The sequence below is a fragment of the Antennarius striatus genome, chromosome 5 (genome assembly GCF_040054535.1).
Source record: "Antennarius striatus isolate MH-2024 chromosome 5, ASM4005453v1, whole genome shotgun sequence".
Classification (NCBI taxonomy): domain Eukaryota; kingdom Metazoa; phylum Chordata; class Actinopteri; order Lophiiformes; family Antennariidae; genus Antennarius; species Antennarius striatus.
The window spans coordinates 2121743-2142763 of NC_090780.1; the positions used below are offsets into that span (position 1 = coordinate 2121743).

The 21021-nt window shown below is 40.4% G+C and overlaps 1 protein-coding gene across 4 annotated transcripts in view; it reads left to right on the top strand.

Annotated features, from left to right (window-relative positions):
• Positions 1–17453, top strand: part of tox2 (TOX high mobility group box family member 2) — a 96264-nt gene extending 78811 nt beyond the window's left edge. Inside the window, exons 5-10 of one of the 4 annotated variants that reach the window (XM_068314304.1) lie at positions 3137–3403; positions 5344–5574; positions 10689–10769; positions 13959–14369; positions 14452–14600; positions 15400–17453. In XM_068314304.1, the coding sequence (XP_068170405.1) occupies positions 3137–3403; positions 5344–5574; positions 10689–10769; positions 13959–14369; positions 14452–14600; positions 15400–15442 (1182 nt within the window). In that variant the 3' untranslated portion in view covers positions 15443–17453. The other 3 variants (XM_068314306.1, XM_068314303.1, XM_068314305.1) reach the window with 3 other exon arrangements.
• The last annotated feature ends 3568 nt before the right edge of the window (positions 17454–21021 follow it).

A 21021-nucleotide genomic window follows, 5' to 3' on the forward strand; every position in this document is an offset into this window, starting at 1 on the left:
AAACTAAATTGCTGGAGGTTAAGCACAGCATTGACAATACCCAAGACAATTCAGAATCCAACTTTATAAATACTCTAAATATAAAAAATGTAGGCCACTGCAATGCTCAAGTTGGGTGTTTTTTGCGGTTTATAACTGTGCCAATGAAATGAAGTAGGGATGAAACAGATGGAGCTTCTCAGTGAGAGTGTTTTAAACTTTCTCAACCTATAACAATACTGTAGGTCCACCATTAAAAAAAAATCTCTCCCTGCAAACCAAAAGGATCATCCAGAAATAAATCAGTACCTAGACCTGTTGTTACAGTATGGGCAACATGCTGAAGGCACCGAGCCAATCCTATTACTCATCATGTACTCCCCCTCCTCTGGCCAGCTACTCCAGTGATACCATTAGGAATTAGCATACAGTACCTATGGCAACCAGCAACCTTTGTGAGACTCTTTCCTAATATTTGTACAGCCGTCTGCCGCCGGCTTCATTTAGCCCATGCTTGATGGCGCTGTGATAACTTCTTGCTCTTTCTGTCTCACACAGGTGAGAGCAACAACTGTAAGCACAAATAAAATGAGCATAATAGGGCCGTTTTGCATTTAGAATTTATACCTGTGATAGTTAGATCAGTTATTTCTTTTTTTTTTTTCTTTGTGGTGACAAAAGTTTAGTAAATATTTGTAAAATAATGAAATAGATTGTGTGTGTGTGTGTGTGTGTGTGTGTGTGTGTGGGTGTGTGTGTGTGTGTGTGTGTGTGTGTGTGTGTGTGTGTGTGTGTGTGTGTGTGTGTGTGTGTGTTTCTGTAGTCAAACAAGGATTGTCTTCCACTACATTCTCAGCCATACAGAGATTTTCCTTCACAAGTTTAAGATGGATTTGTATTTCAATTTTTTTTTTAAATATTCTAAACTCGTGTTCGCACTAAAAGCCGGGGCAACCCGAGGTTGTTTTTTTTTCTGTTTCTGCCCTCCGCCGGCTGACACCTACCATCGGCGAGGCCGCGGCGCCGTCCCCCTAGTGAACCCTTTTCGCTCTGCACGTCTCCTTCTTGTTGATATTAAACATGGTGGTGCTCAGATTAAAGGGGTGACAATTTTTGCCTGGAGGCTGTTGCTATGGAAACGCATCTGCTGTAGCTATGATAGCCCATTCATGTTTGATTAATTGGTTTTTTTTCAATGCTTCTTGCTTTGTGAGGACCCTTAAAGAGCAAGCCCATGGAAAATGGAGAATTAATGGATTTCTATTTCTTTCTCTCTCTCTCTCTCTTCCTTTTTTCCTTTTTTCTGTCTTACTGCTTATTTTGTTGGAGCTATTTCCTCATGTTTTAAGAAATGTACTGATGGTGCTTTGAATTATGATTGAAAGTTGGAGATTGCCGTGGATGGCGGGGGGAGGTGGTGGTGGTGTTGTTAGAGCTTGGTTATTTGAAATGCAAAAGGAAAATGTCTTTGTTCATGACTGCCTTTTGTATGCAGCTGCTGAGGCAAACCCAGAATCTAATGTCGTGTGAATATTATGAGTTTTCAAAGCAGGCCAGGGCCTTGTACAACATTGCTTTGTTGTGCATTTTTATTCCGGCAATCTACTGGGACCAATTATGATTAGAGAGCCGAGCCTTCATCTCTGAACTTCCACTCGTGTTTATCAAGACCTCATATGCTCGGGCCTTTTCAATTTGATCTTTTTACCACTTCACTAATGTGTAATGTATTATTTAACTCATAAATGTTTAAATGATCCTACAAATGCTAGTTCATCACTTTCTGATCGCTAAAATCGCCAAACATTTCCCATTTACGCCTCCATTAAAAGCATCCTTTGGTTGGTGCTCGTGTTCCTTCCTGATGAATCTTAAAGAAAAGCTTTTGATGTAGTTATAACTGAAGATCTTTTCAGACTAAAAGCAGAACTTGTTGCAAGTCTTATTCTGTAATAGCTCAAAATCGTGTTGCGTACAAGGAGGTCTTTGACGCTGTGAGAGCCGTTTTCTGTTTCTATTTATACATTTGTTTTTTTAAAATAGGCTATTTTACCTGGTAGTAAGTCACTATTTTACTCATCTGTGGTATAAATAAACCGACAGCGGGCTGAAAGGGGATGTTGAAAAGAAATGCCATTGATGCAAAGATTGCTTTGCTTGATTCTGACGTTTTTTTAAGGCTGAATTTCCGCCAAAACTCAGCACATTTTCTCAAGGAAACTTGAAGAAATTGAAGAGACCAATTTAAAAAACAAGCATCTTAACAGATAATAGGCTTTTATGCTGCTTCAGAGTTAAAGCAGCGTAATACTTGGCTTTTATTGTGAGTGAAACAAATCGGTTGTTGGCCAAAAACACACAACAGCGAGCTAAGAGATGATAAAATTCTCTTTCAAGCTAATGCTAAGAGCAAAGCTCTGGGTCTTTATTACTAGAAATAACCCCTTATGCCAATACAGTCATGAGGTTTATTGTCAAGATAGAAATATTGATTCTATCTACTTTAGTTGCAGTAATTCACAAATTCTAAGAATTTTTAGAAAAAGCATAATCTATGAAATGATTCACATCGGCTTGATTGACAGTTGTCATTCACAGGAAAACATACCGGCTTCTTTATCCAGTTAAAAAATTAAAATTAAGATCGCTTCGAGTTCTTGACGAAGAAAGCCGGTAACTGAAAAGCTACCAATCTGTGATGTGCTTCCTGGACTGTTATTTATATTTTTCCATTCTGGTCTCTAAGAGTCTGAGGATAATGTATATGTGAGATATTTGCTTTAAGTCTTTTTAATTTATATAAATGTCAGTTACCACACGAATGTTTACAGCAGTTGGCCATGTGCCGGAAAGTGTGAATATAAAGCCTTGTACTCTCCTAAGAAAAGACAGACAGGAAAAAACCAGCAGCCTCCATCTAACAGTAGACCTGTCTCAGGGTCTTCAGGGTCTTTCCCTCTCTTCAACACATCTAAAAAAAAAAGTCTTTCTTTTTGTCTGTTTTTGTCCAATCTGCATATTTTTCTCAAATTTTAAAAATGTCATCTCCGCTTCTACGTTTTGTTTTTTTTGCATATTTGGCTAATTGGCAAACTTTTCTGACTTCGAGTCGAGGAGGAGAAGAGATAGTAAAGCTGGTGTTCTTCTCTCACTCCAGATGCAGGAGATGGCTTTGCACCACCACCAACAGCAACACCATCACCAGCACCCAGACGGCCCCCATTATGACCCCGCCCGTACCCACCCCCTGATAAACAGCTCACCTCCGATACTGCCCAACCCCATGAGCGCACTGACCCAGCTAAACCCTCAGGTCAGCCGGAGCGCATTGCCTCACGGTTCCCCCTCACCTCCCGGAAGTAAATCGGCCACACCCTCCCCCTCCAGCTCCAATCAGGAAGAGGAGACTGATTCTCATTCAAAGGTACTGATGTGGGCTGTAGTGCTAGTAGAAGCAGCAGGACAGGGCGAAGGCGAGGGCGAGGGCGAGGGCTCGGCGCTTGTCAGCGACGGTTCGCATGCTGTGTGGTGTTTAGTTAAAACGGGAATTCGGGGTGGGGGGGGGGGAGCTGTGCTGATGCTTTTTATTCATCCGGCTGGAAAAGTGGTTGCAGGGGTTTGTTTTTTTTCTTTTGTGCATGTCATGTCAAAGTGTGATGTCTTGTCGTGTCACATTCCAGAGGAATGAAATATGAAATAACTGAATGACTGAATTAATCTAAGAGTAAAAAAAATCTATTTCATTTTCTTTCTTTTTTTTTTTAATTTCCAAAAATTAAAAAAAAAATTTAAAAAATCTTACACTTGAAAACACCCTCTCTTAACTCTTTTCTGGAATATAATTGTTGCATTTCAATTACAGTATTTTCCACACTCTAAGGCGCACTCAAAAACAACAGTGAGCCTTATATATGAAAAAAGTTTTTGAATATGCCATTCATTGAAGGTGTGTTTAGTCAGCCTTATAGTGCAGAAAATACTGTATATTGAGTTACATTTACTTACATTTATTAGTTACATCTGGCCCTTTGATTACAGCTGTTATGCTGATGTGGCCCTCAGTGAAAAATGAGTTTGACACCCCTGCCTGAAATAAATGAAATAATGATCAACAAACCAAACATTTCATAATTCCTTAAAACGACTTTTGCTTAAAATTTGTAATTTTATTACAGGAACTCATGACTACCAAACAATATCAGTGAAATAACATCAAGTGCGCCTTATATACGAAACTAGTTTTAAAATAGGTCATTCACTGCGGTGCGCCTTATAGTCCAGTGTGCCTTATAGTGCGGAAAATACTGTACATAGTTGCGTTTAGCTGACAATCCAATAACCACCATTTCAGGTTTCACACACACACACACATACACACCACAAAATAATTTCAGTACAACAATAACACATTGCACATCTTCTTTTAAAACGTGAGAAGACCTCCTTCATCACTTCATGAATTTGAGGGATATTTGAAACGGTTGTTCTTGAGCAGAGCAAATACAGGCATTGGCAACCTGAAGTGATTTTGTTATTGGAGTTTACATGCAGTCTGGTTTGAACCCTACCTCTTCATTTAAATGGCTCATTTATTTAAATGAGAGGAGCCGGACACTTGTTTACATTCATTTGCTTTATGTAAATCTATAAAGCTGCTTTCATAAATTGCCCACCATCTAATGTCTCTGCGGATCTGCTTTTGTTTCTGTCAGGGGAATGTGAATGAGTGTATAATTGAATCTGCCACCAGCACAGAGTTTCAGATTCATTGTGTATTTAAATGCTACTTTGCAGGGATGCAACATAACGTGGTAGGGGGGGGGGGGGGTTCTTTTAACTCTAGAAAATGTATTTCCTTGCCTATGCATCTCTGCTGTTCGTTTCACTGTGTGTGTGTGTGAGTGTGTGTGTGTGTGTGTGTGTGTGTGTGTGTGTGTGTGTGTGTGTGTGTGTGTGTGTGTGTGTGTGTGTGTGTGTGAATAAAAATGATTACCACCTCTCCTATCACTAAGTAATTCCATTTGCTCCTCCAATTCATTCCGAGACCACATCAAAGACGGAGCAGATACAGCGGGCGATTTTAAAATTCCTTCCACTCCTGCCATGAAAAGTCAGAATTTATGACTTGCTGAACAAGTGAAAAATAAAGATTTGAAAAGCTCTGATGGATTTCTAAACACAGATGCTGGGGTTTTTTTTGGACAAAGTAAAGCAGAAATGTTGCTGTGCTACTGTCAGGGAGTTCATAACCTGAGCGCTCATCCCACATGCAATCATTCCCTCCATTTAAATCAGTAAGATCTTATTCCTCCAGTGTCAATAAGCCATTTTTGTTTTTGTGTTTGTTTTCTGACGGCTCTCCAGATCACGGGCGAGAAGCGGCCATCCTCAGACATGATGAAGCCCAAGCCCAAACCCCAAAAAAAGAAGAAGAAGAAGGATCCAAATGAACCTACGAAGCCCGTGTCAGCCTACGCCCTGTTCTTCAGAGACACCCAGGCAGCCATTAAGGGACAGAATCCTAACGCTACCTTTGGAGATGTGTCCAAAATAGTCGCGTCCATGTGGGATGGACTGGGAGAGGAGCAGAAACAGGTAGATTAATAATATTGTATAATAAATGCTGCTGATGATATAAATATAAGAGGGTAACTTCTGAGAAGTAACCTTGAGAAGGAAATAATTATAATAATAATAATCGCCTTTTATTAATCCCCCGTAGGGGAAATTATTTTTTCAGGTCTGGATATTATTAATCACACACATACAGTATGTGTACAGGTCCAAAATACACACACACAGACACACACACACACATGGGGCTTGTAGGCATGCAGTGGATAATGAGAGGTAGAGCGGCCGGCAGCTACTTCTAGGTGTGATGTGGACTTGTAAAGGTGGTGGCGATCCCTTGCTCAAGAGCACATCGGCAGCTCTCAAGAGGTGAAACTCTCCACTGCCAGTTCACTCTCGGATTTTTGTGGTCCATACGGGTCTTCAGCCAGCCACCCTCCAGTCCACTAGGACCCAGAACCCAGTGGACTGAGCCCCTTGATGGAGGTTTGTGGTCTCTGAACACAACTAAGCACTTCTGTAGGTTACAAAATATACATTAAATGTTTATTATGACATTATTGTCAAACAGGAAAAAAGTGCTTCCTTATTAAATTAGACAAACGCTGCGGCATGACCTACTAGAAATCCACTATGGCCCTCATTTAACACATGCTGAAAGTACAGCAATTGCTCACGCATTCGCGCATCAACACACGCAGCTTCACCTCATCGCGGATTTTTAGTTGGTAGTCATGTGATACCATACGCGCATTCTATTGGCTGACGGCATCTGGAAGTGCGCTATGTTCCTTGAGTCTCGGACGTCCATGAGACACAAAAGAGCTTTAAACAGTCTATCAGAGTGTTTTAAAGGTAATACAGATAGAAGGTGGTTTAATATCAGAATGAGGGTTCATAAACATTTAAATTACCGTAAATAATAAAACAGTTTGTCGCTACAGTTTGTCGCGGAATTTTGTCTTTGTTAGTGGTTCCCGGAACGTATTAACTGCGAGTAGCGAGGGATTACTGTAGTGAAGTTTTCTGTCATCAGCTGTGTGTAGGATTATTTTCACTTGTAGATTTAATTCTATCACAGCCTAACCTACACACGTGGAACTGTGTTAACATTTAGAGCAGTACGGAACATTTGCGAAAGTATGAGCCGTAATGTTACGTTATGTTACGTTACGAGGCGTTACGTTACATTACGTTACATTATGTTACATTACCTTATGTTATGTTGCAAGACGTTACAAGATGTTACGAGACGTTGTGAGACGTTACGATACGTTACGTTAAGTTGGTTACGATACGTTATGTTATGATACGATACGTTACGATTTGTTACAATACCTTACGTTACTTTACGATACGATAGGTTATGTTATGTTGCAAGACGTTACAAGATGTTACGAGACGTTGTGAGACGTTACGATACGTTACGTTAAGTTGGTTACGATACGTTATGTTATGATACGATACGTTACGATTTGTTACAATACCTTACGTTACTTTACGATACGATAGGTTATGTTATGTTACGATACGTTACAACACGTTACGATACATTACGATACGTTATGTTACGATACATTCGTTACGTTACGTTAACATTACATTACGTTAACATAACGTTACGCTACGTTATGTTGCGTTGTGATACGTTATGGTACCTTACGTTACGTTTTAGCATTCCAGATCAGCAGGCAAAGTCTCAGAGGCATCTGTGTGTTTGTGGACGCAAATGATGGTGTGAAATGAATGGAAAATGAGACAGTCTGATGATCATGTGCCGACTCATATTTTTAGAATATCCAGTTAGGGTGCAGCCTGTTGGGTGTCAAATAAAAGCACCTGTCTCCATGACAAAGTGCAGCCCATTCTGCTCAGCACCAGCCTCCGTCAACCAGACCCCATCTAGCACGTGTGTTTTTCTCCCACCAAACCTACTTTATACGCTGGACTATGGAGGCCGTCTGTCCCCTTTTATTTGCAGTTAATTTTTGCCGCCTTCACCGAGGCTCTTCACCATGAATCTTCATTTCGCCGCTGACACTCCTGAATGTGAATTCCTCATTTCCTGTCCTTTTATTTATATCTGTTGCCTGGTGATTTGATCATGCTGGGAATACAAGATTAGCAATTGCCTTGTCCTTGGTTTTGCCTCAAGGACATCTGCTCCTGAAATGTTATTGTTTGTGTTTCTTAACCCTTTACGCCCGGCTTCTTTTTTCAGCTGTAGGTACAACAAGCTCTCTTTCTTTCTCTCTCGCGTTTTCTCTCTTTCTCTCTCTCTTTCTCTCTCTCTTTCTCTCTCTCTTTCTCTCTCTCTCTCTCTCTCTCTCTCCCAGCTGCAATTGTCCTTCACAGAATTACCTGAAAACATACGAAACTAACAAAAGGCCAGTTCCACCATTAAGAAGCCACCCATTTTCATCAGCTAATTTTTTTTTTTTGATTGGTTTGCTCACTCATGTGTTTAATGAAACACGTCACCTCACAACACACATAATTCACTTCAGGTAATGATGTCATTATGGAGTGAAATGTAGTACCCAGACTGGGCAATAACGTGGCGCTTTGCTCTAATTATTCTGAGACTAGCGCTGTCACTTATTCCATCACCGCAAATTGATAAACTTGTTAACTGTCTATTTATGGAGTGTAAACAATTCAACCGCTGCAATGCTAATACTCCTGAGATGCCAACGGTTTCTGCCTTTAGTTTCGTTAAACAACATCTAATGACCCACAGCTGCTCACCAGCGACGCTCAAATGAAAACCCGACGTACCACCTTAAATATTTCAACTATACAGCCTCACTTTTTATCCCACTCTCGATACGTTGATGTATATACCGTTATGTCTTTTCTTTTTCTTTTTTTGGGCTGTCATGTCGTCTCTGTAGAAACCGATGAGGTGTGTTCCATAATGTCACAGTCAGACCCTCTGGAGCCACAAAGGAGCACCAGAATGTAAACACAAGCCTTTCCTCGCACACAGCGTTGTTTGAACTCCAACGTGGCCCCTGTTTCCAATTACCTATAGTACTTCACCGGCACAGCAGTGTTCATGTGAATGCAGTGTGTTTTATTGCTTTATTTTATTGAATAAATGATCACAAGTTTCATTGCTGTGATTGGTGTTGTTTTTGTGCGTTCTTCACTCGCGTTGTGTATTCTCCAGTGCCGCCCTTGAGTTTTAGTAGAACAAAGTGTTTTTCGTATTCATGTTTATGTTCGTATTTTCTTTTTTATTAAGATGTTTTAGAATGCTTTTTTTTTTATATATTCCCAAAGGCCATTGTTTCATAGCGTAAGATCAATGCATTTATTTGGGCCGCCTTATTCTTCAAGGTGACGACGTGTTAAAATTGCCCCAGAAACACAAAAAGAACATTTTTTTTCTCCTATTTGTTTTTAAAGATGAAGATCAATTTTATATTTTTACCTGCAGTGTGGAGGTACGTTGATAATGGAGGTTGGCGAGAGACCTTAGCTTTATTTAATTGAGTCTGCTGTGCTGGAGTTGCAATCGGTGAAAGGTCAGAATAAAGGGAGAGAAACTGTCGTTTTGCTTCAGCAGAACGTTAAGATATTTGACTTTTGTGGATTTTTAACATCTGTCTCAAGAATATGTAACTCAGCATCTTCTCCTTTCCTCCACATCCATGACTTCACACATTTGTCTCGTCTTGCTTTGCCTTTTTTTTTGTCTTACGGTCGTCAGGGTAATCGCCATCTACGGTGTCAGCAGGGTGGGGAGTTATTGTCTCCTGTAATTAACTGGTTATCAAACAAGAACATTTCATTAAGGTACAATTAGGGGCTAATTCAGGCGGGGACACCCCTGTGTCAGGATTACGATGGAGGCATACGTTCTCTCCTTTGCAGCTTTGTTATTTCTAATTCATACTGACCTGCAAGCCTCTGACAGCTTAAATTGCTAATGAATCCACTCACTTTGGAATAATTAGACATCCTTAGGCATGGTAATTTATTTAAAAAGTATCCGACGTTGTGCAAATCATTAGTTGTGTTAAATTAATTTCAAATTAAAGCTCGCTGGGAGTCGTTTGAGGTTCATTAAAGAGGCAGCCGTGGTTCAATCAACGTGAGGGGGGTAAGATTGTAAATTTCTCTTCTTTTTTTTTGCCAGAATTGAGATCCTTGAATGAAACTGAAAATCTGTTTGTGTTCTTTTCTGCTTCTCCAGATTCATTGGAAACACCTGAATGTATATGTCGGAAAAGAAATAACAACAATATTGTAAATAGGGATGAGTGAGAGGATAAATATCAGCTGTTTGAGGAAGAGATTGTATCCGTCTTCATCGCCGTTTGTTTGCTGCTCTTCCTCTGTGTGGCTGTTTGTTTATTGACTGTGTTAGCAGCTGCCGGTCCATGTGCATTGGCAACACATGAATGCTTAATGGATATCCTACCCCAACCTCTTTGAAAAGAAATGACCCCTGCTCACGGAAGCCACAGACAGTCAGTGAGGATCAGTAATTACCCACTGCATTCACACACACACACACACACACACAGATAAACACACACACACACACACTCCTTCATATTATAACGCTCCAGATCTGAGTCGATTTTTGAGGTTGGACTTCTTGCTACATCAAAAAAAAAAAAAAGGAAAAAAGGGCGACGGCAGCCGTAAAGAACCTGTGAGTGACAAGCGGTGACATTAACTGAAATTCCCTGTCTTAACGCATCATTTTGGGTTCATTCAGGAGGATTGCCTCTTTCCTTAATGCTGTTGTGAATTCTCTTCTTTCTTTCTTTTTTTTTCTGACATCAGCTCTGCTTTAAGAGATGAGTAAAAAGCCCCCGAATAGAGGAAAGAGGCTGCAAAAGCGCTACACAAAAGTGACAAATGGCTTTTCGCTCCTGATTTAGCTCAATAATATTTCAGACTCACTTTTCTCATCACAGTGCCGCGAGCGCTCTTGGCATTTTCATTTTGGGATATTTTGAAAGAAATATAATGCTTCATATGCAGCCGCTTCATGCGAGACAACCATGCAATTAATGTGTGTCATGTATTTTTTTTTATCACACACAGTCAGTTTTAGCCTTTTGGCGTCACCTTGTAATCAACCCTTGTTGTTGTTGTTGTTGTGTTTGCTCCTGCAGAGCTACAAGAGGAAAACAGAGGCTGCTAAGAAGGAGTACCTGAAAGCCCTGGCCGCCTACAGAGCCAGTCTGGTTTCCAAGGTAACCGCGGGGGTCACATCTTTGATATACATGGGTCAGTGGCGATATAAGGGATGATAAATTAGACAGAATTCCTTTCACTCATACTCCAAAGAAAGGGTCCACTTGCTGCACTGTGGGGTGAGTGTGTTTATCTGTGTGTGTGTGTGTGTGTGTGTGTGTGTGTGTGTGTGTGTGTGTGTGTGTGTGTGTGTGTGTGTGTGTGTGTGTGTGTGTGTGTCTGTGCTCGGAGGAGAACAGTGAAAATTAGGCTTCCAACACACCCAATTTGCAACCTGGGGAGAAATGAAAAGTAATGGTGAAGGGTCTGTGTGTGTGTGTGTGTGTGTGTGTGTGTGTGTGTGTGTGTGTGTGTGTGTGTGTGTGTGTGTGTGTGTGTGTGTGTGTGTGTGTGTGTGTGTGTGTGTGTGTGTGTGTGTGTGTGGTCGCAGTGGGCTCATGTTAATGCAGACGTGACATTAGCACACACTGTGTCCACTTCTCTGCTTCCTGATGGGCTCCTAACCTGATGTCGTGGTTTTGCTCACACACCTGCTGCTCCTCGTGTGGCGGGGGCTACCTCAGATTAGCTTCTAACACCTTGGATTAAATGTTTGTAGAATTTTATTTTATTTTTTTAATTCAATTAAGGTTTATTTTTAACAAAACAGGTTTCATCTACAAGGCTTACACAATAGTTCCCAGGGGGGGGGGGGTGTAATCTGTTGATGCAATGCATTTCATTTCAGCATTGCTGCATCGCATTCAAAAAACACAACTCTAAATTGCATTAGCATACACCAAGCTCCTCCCCTCCTCCTCCTCTTCATCCTCCTCCTCTTCCTCCCCCCACAGCGCCACACACTTCCTCTCGCGTTCATGGGCCGAAAACAAGCACCTTGATTAAGGTTTGAATAGTTAATTCATCTGCATCTTCACTGCGACATACTTCCAACTAAAAAGATTATTCTTATCTCTTGTCTCCAGTGCAATTAGACATTCATGTCAGGGGGCTCCTATATAGCAGCTTGATTGATGCTATATGTTGGTAGATTGCCAGTCAAAAAAAAGATTGACAAAAATAAACCTGTGCCCCCCTCCCCTCCCCTCTCTCCCACCTCACTCATTCAGGAGCAGCCAATCAGAATATCACGATTCAACTCTCTCTTCTTTTTTAATTACCACTGAAGAAGAAGTCTTTTCAAAGTGAATTGGAGTGGGTGGAATTGGATGTAATTGGAGGATCATTTGAAGGATCGGTGCACCTGTTGCCTTTTTGTTGCGTGACACATGTCGGTTTGTTTGGGAGAGAGGAAGAACACAACAAAGTTTGATTGCTCCTCACTTCTCATAGGTTCATTTCAGTCAGAAAGAAAGAAAATAGAAGTGGAGTATAGAAGTGTAGAATCTTACTTTTAACAAATTCTGAAGTATACATAAACTCCTCATCAACCGTCAAATGATGTACATTCTAAAAAAAAAAAAAAATCAGATGGCACCCCCCGCCCCCCTCTCTCGCTCTCTTTCCATCTCTCCTCACACCGTTTCCTCAGTATTTCATTTTCCACTTGACCCTGCAAATCTATCCGTCCCTCTCTCTTTTATCCAGCCACCCCCCACCCCCCACCCTCCATCCTGCTGCATTGATTATTCCAGCGGTTTCAGAGGGATGGATGTGAGCCATTACTAAATAGCAGACCAGCACACATCACTCCAGCCCGGTCTGACAGTTAATGAGAAACACTGGATGTATTTCATACATACATCACATCATGAAAGAGAGGGAGACAGAAAGCCCTCCAGATAAGGGTGTGTGTGCATGTGTGTGTGAGTGTGTGGCGTGTTTTTCTATATTACCACATACAACCACACTGTCACATCAAATATAAGTTTGTAGGAAGATGAGCTAGATCCCTTTTTAAAATATATATTTCATGATGTTATTTAAATAATTGTCTTTGAATTTGAACGATGCCAGCTGCTCTTTTTCCTTTTCCTTCACGGATATTTGTTTTGAATAATTCCCCTGAGAGGGTTGTGTCTGTGTAAATGAGGAGATGCAAAGAATTGTGGGACAGTTTTATCACCTCTCACAGATCAGTTTCTTAAATTGCCATGTATTTTCTTGTCTGTCTCTAATTATATTTCTGTACTAAATTGCAAATTTTTTTTTAATACTGTGTTTTTATGAGCAAATTGGAATCTGGGTTGCAGTTCTCTCCATAGGTAATACAGATAGTTCACTTCAGTGAACTCAAGGACAAATGTCTAGTTATCACTTTACATTAATATGTTTGTAAATTATTTTCCTGTTTCCAGATTTTCTTTAGAAAAGATGCTTACAAATACTTACAAATAAAATCCAGCATTTAGTCTCAAAAAATGGGGCAAATATGGAAATTAAAATGCGGTAAAATCTAATTTACAGTGTAGATTCATTCTTTTTCAATCCAAACTCAATAAAACACTCTTGAAGGCCCTGTTTGCACAAAAGTCTTGCAGTCACACAAAAATATTTTAAAAGCAATCCTCATTCACACTGATCCGCAACAATTCCACATTTCCCTGAGGGAGTTCTCTCCATCTCTTGAAGATGCTGTAGTATGCATGCCAGGCCTGTAGGTGGTGGTATAGTTTTTAAAATCAACACCACAGAGTAAGATTACAGCTGTGGCGTTGTAGCAAATGTACATTTGAGGAGAATTAATTAACAGCGCTAAAGAAACGTGGAAGTTTGACATCGTGTTGGAACGGTACCAGCCGTTTGTGCCAAACACAGCGGTGGTGACAATCACTATGTCAAACGTTTACATCCTGGAACCTGATTTAAGAGCTGTTACATCAAAGCTCGAAAATGCATATGTGCGTTTTCACGTTCAGTGTTTCCACTTCTGAAAATTCAGTGCAGAAACTCCCATCTGTTTGTTATCAAGTGAACAAGAGAGAAAGATTTTGTTTTAAGATTGAATTTGCTTTTCAGTGCTAGAAAATGTGTTCAGTCCTGTCGGAGATTAACTTTCAAAATGTCCAACTTCCTTTTGCAGAGGCTTGACAGCTGTTTTTTTTTAACTTGTAATATTAGATGTGGTGTCATTTCAACCAGAAGGACTTTATTATCCTATTTTTTTCCCATCATCCAAAAAAAAATGAGAGAAAATGAGACTAAATTCTAAAAATATGTAACCTGACGACTCCTCCTCCTCCTTCTAGACATATAACGACCCCGTGGAGACAAAAAGTGCCCAAACAAGCCAGGCGTCTCCACATATGATGCCAGCAAACCCGCCCCTGTACAGCGTGCCACCCCCTCCCCAGCCGTCGTCGCCCTACTTGGGCCCTGGGGCCTTCCCTCTAGCCGACCTGCAGAGCTACGCCGGACACGCCCCCCGCCACACGCTGTCGCAGACGCTCAGCCAATCGCAGATGTTGCCCAGCATTAGTGCCTCTCCCCCTTCCTCCTTCCAGATCAGCCCCCCCTTGCACCCCCACCAGCAGCTCTCCCTGCACCAGAGCTCGCTCCTCAACCAGCCTATCCGCATGCAGCAGGTCCAGTCCCAGCCAATCATCTCACACCAGATGGGGCTGCAGGCCTCTCTTCACTCCCCCCCACCTGGGCAGCAGGTAAGTTCATGAGACACGTTTTGATGCTGCCAAGACGGTTTTTACGCGTCGAGACGGTGAGTGATTGGTCTTCTCTCTTCAGGGTTTTACCCACCTCCAGTCAGAGTATCAGAAGAGCATTGGGGGGTCCCAGTCTCCTGGGGCCCCCGGCCCCGGTCCGGGTCCTGGAGTGGCTCAGAGCCACGACTGGGATGGTGAATACTGCAATAGGGAGTGTGGCAACCACTGCAGGTTAGTGGAGATACAAGAAACTATTTATTTACTTCCTAATCTTTGTTACCATCAATCATCAAATTACATTTAGAATGGAGACAAATGAATGAAAACAAAGTGAGATTTTATTTTATTGCTTGATGCGCAGATTCAAAGCAAAAAATGAAAAGCACTGACAATACGGCAAGATGTTACGGCTGTATTGGCACTTTTTTTTTTTTTTTTGATTGAAGGCTTTCAGGTTCCATTAGAGGAACATAGTTCAAATCTGTGGTAGAAGTATCACACGTCGCCGTGTCGGGTGTCTTTCACGATGCTATAGTGCTGCTGTCGGATCCGTCCCGGCGAGGCGGCGGCGGCGGCGGTGACAGCTGCAGAGGTAATGGTGAGATAATAGAGCTTGTCATGTGCTTTTCAAACAGCAGTAAAAAAAAAATACAAACAAAACAGACGTTCCTTCACTGATATTGTTCGGCAGTCATGAGTTCCTGTAATAAAATTACACCATTTTAAGCAAAAGAAATGTTTGGTTTGTTGATCATTATTTTATTTATTTAAGGCAGGGGTGTCAAACTCTCTCGCGGGCCACATAAAATGATGCTCCGGGCCACATTTGGCCCCCGGGCCGTGAGTTTGACACACGTGATTTAAGGTGTTTGGTTAGAGGAAAGTAGAGTTTAAGGGTTTCCGCTTTAATTATGGCCACCGGGGGAATGAGAAGTCATCTTAAGTAATTGAATTCTCCATTTTTTTTCTTCATCTCTTTATCTTTGTGTTCATTCAAGTGTCTGCTTTTTTTTTTTTTTTCCCTCCCCAGTGGCAGCATGATTGGCAGGGACAAGCCACTCTACCTCACCTGAAAACTGAAGATCCTGCTCTGTCGACAGAGCGGACACGGACGAGTCTTCTCCCATTACACCACCCACCCCCTCACCCATGACCCCCCCGCCCCTAACCTAACCTGATGCAGACACACAGTACATACAGGTCACTGTTAACGTACAGTACAATTAAACACACACACACACACAGACAAACACACACACACATGCAAACATCACCACATTTTTTTGTCAGTGTAATTATTTTTTCAGTTTCTAGAGAAACTTGTGACCAGAGGTTTTTGGGGTTTTTTTTTACTACATGGCTGCTGTCTGTACCACTTCATGTATGAGCAGTCTTCTTGCTGTTTAAAATTTGCCAAGCACTTATAAACCCCCCCCCCCCCTTCCCTTTTGTTGTCTATGCCTGCTCCAACACAGACCAGGCTGTAGAGCACTCATCTTCAGCGTCACATCAAAGTCCCCTGAAGGACCCCATCCAGCTTTAATTAGGATGAGAAGAGAGAGAAAAAACTCTTCCTCTCCTTTAATCATTTTAATTTCCTTTTTTTTTTCTTCTTCTTCTTTTTTTTGTTGTTGTTGGTGTTTAATTTATTTCTGGCTTGCAAAAAATTGTTCTTTTTTTTTTTTTTAAATGCCAATAAGTGTTGAGCCCTCTACTGTAGAAAAATATTAACTTCTAGTAGGTTCAGTGCAGGCTTAGATGTTATGGTAGCTTCGCTTAAGGGGCCTGCAATTTATTACAAAGAAGCTCGGGTTTGGGGGGAGGAAAAACAAAACAATTTTTTTTTTTAAATATTAAAGACCTGTTGAGGTCTACTGAGCTGTCACAGTGTGATTGTAAATATCACTTTTATGGGATCAAATTGGGAATTGGAAGTTCAGATAGATTTGTTTCATCTTTAATATTACATGTAAGTCATTCTGTGTGTGTGTGTGTGCGTGTGTGGGGGTATGTTTGGACTTTAGAATGTACCCCATTCACGTGCGGTTGAGCATGTGTGTGTGTGTGTGTGTGTGTGCGTGTGTGTGCGTGCACACACACAGGAGTGTTTCAGTGTTTGGGTCTCTTTTCTCGTGAATTTTAACAACCTTGTGCAGCTGGATTTCAGAGGAGTATTTCACACTCTCATTCTTGCGTTAAATCTGTGCTCGCTGGTGTGTTTTTTTTTCCAATAAAGTTTAATCTAAAACTGAATACACAATAGGTGTCCTGTAGATCATTAAATTGAAAAAGCCAGGTGAGAGATAGAGAGGAAGGAGATAGAAAGAGAGAGAGAGAGAGAAATGCAGTGAGATAAAATCAGATCTGATATTGCCAATAAAAAAAAAATTGCAGTGCCCCCCCCCCTACACACACTCGTTCTTATTTTGTCGGACCATAATGTCAATTTTGTCTCCTGAAAATGCAGAAGTGAAATAATGAAACGTGAATGGAGCCATCACATCCACATTACGGTGATTTTTTTCACTGTTAAAGTTTCTAGTTGGTGTTTTGGTTGTGTTGATCTCATCTTTTTTATTTTAAACATTTTGTGTGATTAACAGAAATGCATTTTGGTGACAAAGACATCTGTATTTATCACTTCACTTGTAGGATAATTTCATTCTTTTTTTGTTTAACATTTTAACTTGTGTAAAAAAGAAGAAAAAAAAACGCCAATTGTAGTAATTTTATTTGTAAAGCCAGTAATGATAAATATTTTAAATGGTTATCAATATAGTGTTTTTTGCTAGTTGCCCATCAGCCATTTGACAGGTTTTCTTATTTAAGAGAGAAATTTGATCTTTTTATTTTTCCCTTTTTACTTTTGCTTCTTTAAATGGAGGTGTATTTTTATTCTTATTTTATTGTTTCTTTCCCTCTGGTTTGATAAAAATGACAATGACCACAATTAATTATTTTCTTTGTGTTTTGTTTTGGTTTTTTTTTACATTTTGGGTGCTGCTCCTTTTTTTCCTTGCCAGCAGCATCCCTTTGTGTCACAATGCTTCTTTTATTTCAAACCTGCATAATAAAAAAAAAAGGTTTAAAAGTAATCGTGCCTGGTGCCTGTTAATTTCTCTGCATATATTTAGTCTCTTTTTGTCCCTTTCTGTAAAAAAAAAAAAAAAAAAAATCACACCTTTTTTTAAAGACATGGTCTGTGCTGTTTTATCCACCAACACCCACATCTTACTGTACATTAAAGTGCATTTGTAAGAGGACTCCATTTGTATCCTATATTTATATTTAGCCCAGAGCTCCTGTGACATTTGCTAATTAGCTATGGATACAGTGTAGACCAGCCAGCGTGGATATTGCCAGAAAACTATCTTAACAAACTAGAGAGCAGATGCGAGAACACGTTTGCTTTGCTTGTAAATGTGGTGCATCGTAGGCGTCTAGTGTGAGATGTAGAGAACAGAGAAATGCAGTGTGCACACAAACTCAGGCAACAGTCCAAGTACTGATTTTACCCCAAATGCACATAAGTCTTCTTAGAGACTCAGAAAGAGAGAAAAGATTAAGAAATGGAGCTACCACAGTCCCTTCTATCTTCTTTTTTTCCATCATTGGACCTGTCCTCCCAGTTCTGTCTAGATAATAACTAAATTACCACAAAGATCACTATTGGGCAAGAAGGAAACCTGCCACATCGTGAGAATAAGTATGAAATGAAGTGAAGTGGTCCATCCTTAAAGCAGACCCAAATTAAAAAGGTTCTGTGCGTATGAACGTTTTTTCTATTTTTAGTCTCTGCTAGCATTCATGTTCATTCTAACAATATTCTCTTTCTTATTTCCTGTTTTAAGCACTTTGCTGTGTTCTGTGCCTTCCACAGATATGTTGGCACTCATTGTCTGGAGTAATTCTGTAGGAAATACTTCAAGTAGACTGCATCAAGTTGACACTTCTGTCAGTGCCCTTTAATCCAATCCCTCATCCCACAGTCAAAGTTGTGAGGCCAGGAAAGAATGAAAAGACACAGTGTATGGTGGAGGAGAGGAGGAGAGGGGAATCCGGCAGATATGAGAAATCAACTGCAGCAACAAAACGGATGACGTCACTGATGGGAGACGTGTCGACACGTGATGACAGCTTAGTATCCATGTAAACGAGTGCAAAACGGAGTAATAACTGTGTTAAACCTAGTGTTAAATTTGGAACTTGTATATTCTATGCTAACTCACACATTAACCCTAGTTAATGTGTATTTATAGTAATATAACCAAATATAACTCGAGATAGGTGAGCAATAAGCGGGTGAGAGACTGCTCTTTTCATATTTTTGGAGTTACCTTTAAATCCATACGTAATTTTATTTTTTAAATAATTGCCTTACATAAAAAAATTTATATATATATATATATAAATATAGTTTAAAAAAACTTTTTAAAAAATAATTGCCTTACCCATGGTGCACTGGCGTCGTGCCTGGAGTGTCCCCAGCCTCAGCTGAGATAGGCTCCAGCTCCCTGTGACCCACTACAGCAGATACAGCGTCAGAAAATGAATGAATGAATAAATGTCTTACTTGATCAAATGATCATTCAATTGTTTTTTGTGCGTCCTGTTGGATCTATCAGATTGGGTTTCTAAAAAATAAAAGCATTTTTCCTTATTCTTAACCCTTAAAGCCCTATGATCACACCGTCGTGATCATAGGGCTTTAAGTGTTAATGAAGCGATTGGGTTCTAAAAAAATTATTTTATTGAGGTTAAATCGATGATGAAAATGAGCATAAAATGAAAAATTTGGTTGCATCGTAAAACTCGCTACGGTTTGGTTCTGCTAAATAGCTTCCAGCGCTGCTTCCTGTGTGCACGCCTGCCAGACCGTCCATTTATCTGGTTATTACTTGTGCGAGTCACTGATTATTAAAATTAGCTCCATGCGTGTACAACAGGTTCAGCGTGTTCACAGGTGATTTATATGAGTTGGGGTTCGGCATGTGGTTGTGTTTATTTCTAGTCACACAACAAATAGTCGAAAAATTTCCAACATCAGCAGGTTTAACAAATCCATTTAACATTCACCATCAAGTTTATTGTGTTTTGAGTTTGTTCAGTTTTCTCTTCCTATTTTAAAAGTCAGACATTTTTCAGTTCACCGTCACTGGTATCATGTCATTGTGAATATGAACACAGTTAATGTAACCTCTTGTGAGCGCGCGCACACACACACTCACACACACACACACACACACACACACACACACACACACACACACACACACACACACACACACACACACACACACACACACACACACACACACACACACACACATACACACACACAAACACACACACAGTGTTACAGTTGCAGCTTCGGTGCTGTGGTGGAAGAACAAACAGCAGGAAATGGGGGTGGTTTTGACAAGAAATGTGTTCACTTTTGTGTTCACAATGAGTTAAAGGATTTTTCTTTATGTTGACTGCTGCACAAAATGAATAACAACAACAACAACAATAACAAATTCTCCCAAAAATATAGTGAAATTAGTTTAATTGTAAAAATTAGTTGTGAAAAAAAAGTTGCAAATGAATGTTACAATGTAATAATACAGGTATACAAAAGACAATCATTCATTCATTCATTCATTCATGCATACATACTGTATATCCATCCATACATACATACAGTAGAAGAAGAAGAATCACGTTTATCCACAAAAGTCTAAATACTTGCGCGTACACACACACACACACACACACACACACACACACACACACACACACACACACACACACACACACACACACACACACACACAGAGGAAATGTGTTACATTTAAAGTGGTTGCATTGTCGACCAGCGCCACAATTTTTTTTCAACACATAAAATTCCCTTGTGAATAATTGTGAAACATCAGGTGATGAAGAACGTCTCTCTATGACTCCATCAGACCCAACTTAAAGGTTTCAATATCAATATAGCTGCTTCACACCAAAGAGCACAGATAATTATCTGACTTTTTTTTTATGACACATGACACAACTCCATTTAAAAGTGATGAAAGAAAAAAAAAAAGTTTCAATTAAAGAAGCCTGAACGTGTCACGAGGGTGAGGATAACTGGTTATCCGTGTCTCCTGGATTAAATACGATGGAGAGGTGTTTGTAGTTCTACATGTGACATATTCCAGGTGATGATCATCAGTGATGGATCCAGGACTCTCATATTTGACTGAAAAGAAGTCGCTGCATTGTGGTATGAAAAAATCAGCTGCTTCTTAAGATGCCAAGTCAAGGTCAGAGGTTACCGGTCAAGTCAAGGCCCTGTTATCCAAAAAGAGTCCCCCAAGGGCCAATGGGAAAGCCAGACCCCGGAGATACAGGTCAGATGGGCTTTGAGGACATCAATCTGTGTACAGTATTTTCTGCACTATAAGGCGCACCTTCAATGAATGGCGCATTTTAAAACCCTTTCGTATATATGGAGCACTGTCGGGGTTTTAGGTGCGCCTTATAGTGTGGGAAATACTATATTGATCTGAAAGTAGCTGGTTCTGACATGACATGAATGTCTGGGCTGTGATTTTTTTAGTCTGATTTTATTTGATATGTCACATTTCACAGATTCATATGTCTAGCAGATTATTTTGCCATC